Source organism: Nanorana parkeri, unplaced genomic scaffold, assembly GCF_000935625.1.
Source record: "Nanorana parkeri isolate BGI_ZX_2015 unplaced genomic scaffold, ASM93562v1 scaffold1529, whole genome shotgun sequence".
NCBI lineage: Eukaryota > Metazoa > Chordata > Amphibia > Anura > Dicroglossidae > Nanorana > Nanorana parkeri.
Window position 1 is genome coordinate 259,983 of NW_017307797.1, and position 8,810 is coordinate 268,792.

At 45.3% G+C, this 8,810-nt stretch overlaps 1 protein-coding gene across 1 annotated transcript in view; it reads right to left on the reverse strand.

Moving 5' to 3' along the window:
- Positions 1-3,057: 3,057 nt before the first annotated feature.
- The window catches only part of ENDOV (endonuclease V), a 6,988-nt gene continuing 1,235 nt past the window's right edge, over positions 3,058-8,810 (reverse strand). Inside the window, exons 3-8 of the mRNA XM_018570401.1 lie at positions 8,660-8,794; positions 7,886-7,925; positions 6,730-6,842; positions 6,328-6,396; positions 5,567-5,695; positions 3,058-3,192 (exon numbers count right to left, since the gene is read on the reverse strand). Of these exons, the coding sequence (XP_018425903.1) occupies positions 3,058-3,192; positions 5,567-5,695; positions 6,328-6,396; positions 6,730-6,842; positions 7,886-7,925; positions 8,660-8,794 (621 nt within the window). The remainder of the gene's footprint in view (positions 3,193-5,566; positions 5,696-6,327; positions 6,397-6,729; positions 6,843-7,885; positions 7,926-8,659; positions 8,795-8,810) is intronic.

An 8,810-nucleotide genomic window follows, 5' to 3' on the forward strand; every position in this document is an offset into this window, starting at 1 on the left:
ACACAGAACTGCATGATGCGAGCATTCTTATGGGTGTACCATTCAATGATCTAAGGATCCATTGCTCCTTCTGTCTATATAGGATTATATACACATCCTTACCTAAACCCACGGTTCTGCCAAAGTCCTCCTTTTCAGCCATGAAACGCCATGGGTGGCCATCGAGAGATGTTTTGGCCAGTTTGCTTTGGGGCAACAGGAGTGACCTTCACAGAGCCCTGACCTTAACCCAACTGAACACCTTTGGGTTGAAATGCAACACCCAGGTATTCCAACATCAGTACCTGACCCCCACCAGTAATTCTAGGTCCTGTTCAGGACCAGATCAAAAAAGAGGGTAACAGTGTTTTACCAGAGAAAACACTGTGAAAGAAGGTTATTAAATTGACCGAGACCTATGATTCATATCAAAATATAAACTTTATTGATTACAAAAATAATGTTTCCGGTGTCTGTTATTTCACTTCTCAAATTACTATTAAAAGAACAACGTTGTTCATGACACTCATACTCCCATTCATTCATGCAGACTAAGCGTTCCCACAAAACTTGGCAGTGTTTGATTTCCTGGTCGTTCCCTGAAGTGGGAATATCCTCAATATTATACCCGTTTCTACTCCATGATAAACGGGTATAATATTGAGGATATAACAGACACCGGAAACATTATTTTTGTAATCAATAAAGTTTATATTTTGATATGAATCATAGGTCTCGGTCAATTTAATAACCTTCTTTCACAGTGTTTTCTCTGGTAAAACACTGTTACCCTCTTTTTTGATCTGATTAATTTTGGTTAAATGACCTTTGAGGACCTATTCAAATGATTAATTAATACTAAAGGGGAAATTTAAGGTATATCAGAACTCCAGGGAACAACCCCTCTTTTCGACCTGTTCAGGACCAGCTGCTGGTTTTGCACTAAAGATGATGACGCCGGGAAGAGGGGCTTGATAAGACTAGTCAGAGATAATCAACAAAAGTGGCTTCAGGGGCCTGGTTGTCACAACAGGAGCTGGCGGGAAGGAAGACCACAGGACCCACAATTACTAGTTGAGGGCCAGTACTGATGTTGGATGAGAAGACATGGCTTGCAGTTGGCATTCCAAATCATCCCAAAGGTGTTCATTAGAGTTGAGGTCAGGGCTCTGTGCAGTACACTCGAGTTCCTGCACACCAAACTGGTCAAACCATGTCTTTATGGAGCTGGCTTTGTACACAGGAACATTTTTTGGAGCTGGCAGGGAGGAAGACTACAGGACCAGACAATACTGGTGGCGACTCCTCTGCCTACTGCCTGACTTTTTTTCGGAACAGCTTCCAGAGTTTATTCCTCTTTGATATAGAGTTGCCACCCCCTTTTTCTTTGCAGCTATAACAGCCTACACTCTTCTAGGAAGGCTTTCCACAAGACTTTTGGGGTTGTATTTAGGAATTTGTGCTCTTTCAGCCAAACAAAAGCATTTGTGAGGTCAGGTACTGATGTTGCATGAGAAGGTCTTCCTTGAAATAGGCATTCCAATTCATCCTTAAGGTGCTCAGTAGGGTTGAGGTCAGGGTTCTGTGCAGGACACTCAGGTTCCTCCACACCAAGCTGGTCACACCATGTCTTTATGGAACTGGCTTTGTACACAGGAATATTTTGTGTACATCTCTGGTCATCACAACCAGAGCTCTTGGAAGGAAGACCATGGAACCGTGCATTAAGGTTTTCTCCTGTGTTATCTCATCACCTAGAAAAACAAACATTAGATCCTTAATCAACTGGAGGGGATTAGTAACATGATGATAATAATAAGGTAATGATTTGGTAACAACCCTGAATTGGCTTTAAGGTGCATGAATTAAAAAAAGAAATGCAGCATGTCATATTTAAGGCCAGCTTTACAACTATGAGCGTGTGCTGTAATGGATGTTGTTTTTGGAGGAGCTCCCATTAACTTCTTAAGGCCCCAAATGAGCATCCACACAGTAAATAACACACAAGCCCCTTTAACTGACCATATCTTATACTTCAGTACACACATACCTTGTGTTACCCACCATTGAGGGAAATTTTGTTTTTTCTTTGGGGTAAATGAGCTCTTGATGAATGAGATCACCACTTGAAATGGGTGTTCACGTTATAAAATGGATTTGCAGGAAAACTCCAAGGACAAATGAGCTCTCAGGAGAGACAAATCACAGTGCCATGTCAAATCCTCCATTTAATTTCCCAGTCTGCCTACAGACCACAATGGCGTCCCCTGAGTTCACCCACGGCCATTATACACTGTCACCTGCTATTGCTTCTAAACCGTTACTCTTAAAATGGTCGATGGGAATGAACAGCCAAAACGTTCCCACTCCTCGACTCCTTCATACATGAGCCTCTCAGTATCTCCAGAACAGAAAGGCTGTTGAAGGGTCCCCAAAAGGGGATATATCAGTTACTCTTCAGTGGATCTTCCTGTATCTAATGTGGATTCTGATGATGAAATCTCTCCGCCATATTTATATTTTCTTGCACTGACCCCAATGTTATGGCTCACACTCTAGGGCCCATTTACACCTTTTTAGTGCAGTGCATTGCAGGAACGTGCACATTATTAATTAGTGCATTGTGGTGCCATTCAATGGCACCCCAGGGCATTAACTCAATACACCGCTGATGCACTGCTGCATTGAAGCGCACCACAATGCACGGTAAGGCCGTGCTTTGTGCTGCAGTGTCAAAAAAAAAAAATGGTGCATGTTCTATCTGCGTCCCATTCTGGTGCATTGGCAACTTAATCATTTGACTGGGCTGCACTAACAAAGCACACATTAATGTGTGACATAACATGCGTGCACCAGAAAAGACAGGTGTGAATGGGACCCTAGTTTTCTGGCATCTCCCATAAAATAAAAAGTTCATCAGGCAGATTGGGAACCCATCATAATGGGCACAGACCCAGTAACCTGAGTGCAGAGATCTCACCAATAAGAGTCCCGGAAAGACAAACAATCCATAAGCTGGTGTAACTGTCCGGCATCTACTGAACACTGAAAAGTGACCTTTTGAGGTAAGAAACAAAGTCAGCTAGAAGCAGAAAGAGTTGCCCCAGTCTTCTTCTTGGTCCGGCTAACTGGTGCCGCTGGAGGTTCTACTCCATGTTCTGTTTGATTTTGCTCTTGATCTTTGCGCAAAAATTCTCTGGACCGTATGTCAGCCTGAAATACAAAATGAATTGAACAAGGAGGTCAGCTTGTGAAGGCTGGACTCTGCAGGGTACATATGGATCAGGAAAAGGTGGACAATTGTGACTTCTACTTCGAGGAACATACCACCCAGTACAGAGCAGAACATAGTAAAGTAATATTAATCTCTCATTCTTTTCTTCAATAATGAATCCAGATCAAACATACATACACTTGTCTTGTCGCTTTTGTCTAGGGTACCTTTAAATTAAGATTTACTTACAAGGTACCTTATCTCCCACTCCAGCAGGCTTCTTCCTCTCCACGTGACCGGTCCACCAAAGCTGCTTCGCTTGGGTGCTCCATTCATTGGTCGCACTCTGTTTGTCATCACCTACAATCGGGGACCACCAGTCTTGTACTGCAAATGAGCCTGCCGAGGGCTGCTCACAACCTTGAGCATCAGAGGGAAGAGGAGAACACTAGCTGCTGGGGGAGTGAGGGGGTAAGGTAAATAAATCCTGCATTTGAAGGAACCCTAGACAAAAATGAGCAGAGGTGGGGGAGCCCCAGAACAAGGGTCCGTCCTTTTAGATTGTAAGCTCTCAAGAGGAGGATTAAATACAAGAGAATTAGGAGGAGGTCCTTGTAATCCTCTTGTATTGAATTGTATTGTAACTCTACTCTGTTTCCTTTCACTTGGTAAAGGTCTGCTCAATCTATGGGCGCTATATAATTTCCCGAATAATAATGTTTTATTTGTTTTTCATTTTCCCAGCGCTCAGCTTTCAAACCAAACCAGCAAAAACTTTTTTTTATTTTGGACAGAGTGAATAAGGTAAATATCCTCTCTCAGGTTGGGGAGATTTCACCTCACTTTCTGTCCTGGAGACATGATGCATGTGATGTCACCAGGACAGGAAGTAAAAGTGAAATCCCCCCCAGGAGGGTCAAAGGCAACAATACTCCATCTGACAGTATGAGGGGAATTTATCAAAACTGGAGCAGACAATATCTGGAGCAGTTGCCCATGGCAACCAATCAGCATCTCCCGTCAGTTTGCCCAGGTAAGATTTGAAACTGAGACAGAGAAGCTGATTGGCTGCAGTGCAAATCTGCTTCAGATTTTTTCTGCTCCAGTTTTGATAAATTCCCCTCTATGAGTCAGATGAAGAATCTATGGTGTTATTACTTAGAACTAGTAATAGCTATGGATATATATAACAGTTGGAAACACATCCAGCCTTTTTTTAAGCAATCCACAGAGTCGGCTAGGACTAGCTCCTGAGGTCTATTCTATATTGTCACAATTCTTACCGGAAAAGAAGCCTTCTCGTATGCAGAAGTTAAGGTGAACTAGGATGTTCATCTGCTGCCTGTAAAGCCCCCTCCTGCCCCACCAGGGTGTCCATCTGCTGTTGAAGCTCACCCCCTTCCTGGCCCACCAGGCTGTCCATCTGCTGCCTGTGAAGCTCGCCCTCCTCCTGGCCCACCAGGGTGTCCATCTGCTGTTGAAGCTCGCCCTCCTCCTGCCCCACCAGGCTGTCCATCTGCTGTTGAAGCTCGCCCTCCTCCTGCCCCACCAGGCTGTCCATCTGCTGTTGAAACTCGCCCTCCTCTTGCCCCACCAGGGTGTCCATCTGCTGCATGTATAGCTCACCCCCTTCCTGGCCCACCAGGGTGTCCATCTGCTGCATGTATAGCTTACCCCCCTCCTGGCCCACCAGGGTGTCCATCTGCTGCCTGTGAAGCCTTCAGGGCAGGGAGGGACAGCAGGCGCTCTCCTACATACAGCCTCAGGTGTCAGAGGCTTCAGGGGCGGCAGCCAGACACCGTGTGCTGTACCAGGCTTCTGGTCTGTCTCTGTCCCTTTAAGGAATTAGTTGCCTCCATGCATGCCTGACTTTATCTATTTATTGCTGTACATGTCCAAGGTTGGAAGCGTTGTTGGATTTGACAGAGGAGCCTTGATGGGGCAGTGTGGCTACTAACACCTCTGCTATTAATGAGAAGTTGCGGCTGTTTGTGCTTTAGGTTGCTTTAAAATGCATCATAAGCAGATGGAAGTTCATCCCTATGATCTGCAGATGAATAGGACTGAGTAAATGCAAAACTAATAGTGTTACTTTGTATCTTTCTCTCTCACATCTGAACAATGTTTATAAACTCTGTGTCAGACGTCCATTTTCTGACAGCAGCAGCTGCTGTAAAATCAGTTCCTGGAGGTCATTTTGACAGTCGGGAATTGCTGCAAATACAAGGGGTGGAGAACGGCAGCAGTGCAGAAGGACGGGACGTAATGCACATCCCCCGTTCAGTGTCCACAACTGGATAAAATCATTCAACCTTTCATTCTGCACACAGACCTTGTCACCACCTATACAACCACCTTTACTATACACCCTACCTGCCTGATGGGCTCAGGAACTCGATAGTTGCAGCATGAATAGACCAGGCGCACCGCTGTCTCCAAACTGATCTTGTGGCCGACTGAGACGTAGATGGGTTTGGAGCTTTTTTTGCAGCTTTTTAATGCCTGGCAGAGGAAGGGAGAGAGAAAAAATTTTTACTTTTAAATTCTGTAATTAAAGGAGAACTATGAGATGAGTGATTTCCACTCACCTCATAGTTCTAGCCGACCTGTGACAATGAGACTGTCACAGGTTGGCTCAGTAGATCGGGAGGTGAGCGAACACATACCGGGTTCGCTCACCTCTCGATCCTGAGAGCTGTAGCTGCCTATATACTGAGCCTAGGGTAACGGGAGAACGCTAGTTTGTGTCCTCCCGTTACCCTAAGGAGGACTATGGGGAAAAAAACTGACCCCATAGTTCTCCTTTAAGCACCGCTCCTCTCGTACACCAATATTACTATATAACCCCGTAATGAAGTCCTACTGACATAAATGTACCCGGACTGTCTGTATGGACTGACTAGTGTTGCTGTAACAAAATCAGGATGTTCAGTTAAAAGTACGATTTAGGTTGGTGGCCCTAATAGGACAGTTCTCTGATTGGGCTACGATCCGTCTGATGCTTACAAGGTGCCCAAGAGCCCATATGTCAACCAAACCAAAATCTCACCCCCCAGCCCTGTGTTTAGTATGTTCCTCTCAAGTCAAGGTATTTCCTACGCCGCTGTGGTGAGAACGAAATCCCAAATACTCACTGCACCCAGGAAATGGCCGGAGTAGCCCTTTAGATGGAAAAAGTCTCCTCCATTTTCTAACTGCTTTGCCTGGGAAGTAAGGAAGAAGGGGAGAGAGAGAGAGAGAGAGAGAGAAATAAATCTTTATTAATAATAATTATATATATGTGTGTAAAAGAAAAAATAAAGAAAAGATAGGTGAGGATTCTGCGCAGACTGTACATTCCCTGTAACAGTTTGCAGTGCACCGCCCGGTCATAGAGATTCAGATTATGCTACAATGGATGAGCTATGTGTGGGAGGGGTCATGCTCATGTGGGAGGGGTCATCCTCATGTGGGAGGGGTCATGCTCATGTGGGAGAGCTCATGCTCCTGTGGGAGGGCTCATGCTCTGTGGGGGTCATGACTTTTGTGTCTCTCACCTGTTTCTTGTGCGCCTCGCTATTTTCCAGTCCGTCCACCTGGAGCAAATTCTTGGCCACTCCGATTGTGGGGAGATTGGTGAGGACCCCAAGGTGGCAGGCCACTCCGAACCCTGGACACAGAAGCATGGGACACACCGGATATTTTAAAGTGGTTTACATACATACTGTAGGTGGATGTGATCAGCTGACCCCTTTCGCTGCCAGAGACGGTTTATTGCAGACAAGTATAAATTGCTTAAAACCCCAGAGGATAAAATGGCGGGAGTTGCAATTTATGTTGCATGATATTTGGCGCAATTGATTATAAAACCTAAATTTTAAGTAACAAATGCATTCAACTTTAGCGCACAAACACAATATAATACCCAATTTTGTGGGTAAATTATAATGGATAAGGTTACGCCGAACAAATGGATACCAAACATGTCAAGACTCAAAACTGCGTGCGCCTGCGAAACGGCGAAAAACTTTCACATTGTCCACAGGCGAAGCAGCTCATCAGTTTAGAGCTAACAGTAAATGAAAGGAGAAAGGAGAGGGGAACGGGGAAGGGGAACGGAAAGGGGAAAGGAGAGGGGAATGGAAGGGGGAAGGGAAAGGAGAGGGGAAAGGAGAGGGGAAAGGAAATGGGAAAGGAGAGGGGAAAGGGGAAAGGAGAGGAGAAATGGAATGGGGAAGGGAAAGGAGAAGGGAAAGGAGAGGGGAAAGGAAAGGGGACAGGAACGGGGAAAGGAGAGGGGACAGGAAGGGAGAAAGGAAAAGAGATGGGAAAGGAGAGGGAACAGAAAAGGAGAAGGAACGACATTTATTTTTATTACATAAGAGGCTGATAGTCCCCTATGTGGTATCATATTTTTGCTGGTGACCGGTCCTCTTTAAGGAGACATCACGGGTCTATTAGACCCCCTAATGTCACCTATGAACCTATGAAGCTGCTCAAGCACAGATTGCACCTGATCAGCTTCATCCCCAGCCACAGATTTGAAACTGGAAGTGATAAAATCCTCATGGCTTCCGAGGGGAGACTGGCAAACCGATGTCCGCCGCTCTCCCCGTTTACACTATAGATGGACTTTAATTTGTGTTCCCCTTTCTGGGTGACGATATGCTGTACACGGCGGGTGACAGCAACAACATCAGATTGTAGAGTTACCTCGGTGGTGCAGGATCCCATTACCGTCCACAAGCAGCACCTGGAAAATAAAATCTGTCCTTGTTACACATCCATTATATGATTATCATGATTTCCCTATTATAAGAATCTGATGTGAACAAAAAGCAAAGACGTGCGGCGCTCGGGTAACAGGAGAGATACGGGGAAAAGTCAATTGTTAATGAATGACATATAACAAACAATTCTCAGATACAATAGTAACAATAATAACAGTAACATTCTTTATCATGTTTGAAACAAAAAGAACAAAAATGATAACAGTAAAAACAATGGTAACAAATGGCGGAGGTCATCGTAACTGCAGACCAGGACTGAGAATCAGCCATGAAGGAATCCCTTTAATTGGGCCTTCTGTTTCCCACAGGGGGGGAAGCACTGGGGAGGGCGGAGCTTAGGTAATCTTATACAGGGGTTGTCTTCTTCCAGCAGTTTGTGATGTGTGTCTCCAATGATGACACGAGTGCAGAGCAGCACAGAAATGATCATGAATGGCTCCGGACACTGAATCCAATCAGTAGCTGCTCTCTGTACTGTACTGTGTATCAGTGTAGACCGCAGACTGGCTCAATATAAACAAAATGACGTTTACACTGATCCCCTACACTGTACTGTTCATATTGAGCCTGTCTGATCTCCTCCTGATTTCCTGTAACAATCTATTCACTTTGTATCCGATCTGGCAGAACCGGAGCTACACAGATCCAAAGCAGACTGTACAGTATGTGGGTTGGAAATATCCGGTACACATCTCACCTGAGGCATCAGGTCCGGCCTCTTCTCCCGCAGCGTCTCCACCGCCTTCACCAATGACGGCGCTTCCCTGAAGGCCAGGAAACCGGCGACGTACGGGGCGTCCAGGGTCACCATGTGACAGTCTTCATAGATCACCTACAGAGTGAGGGGG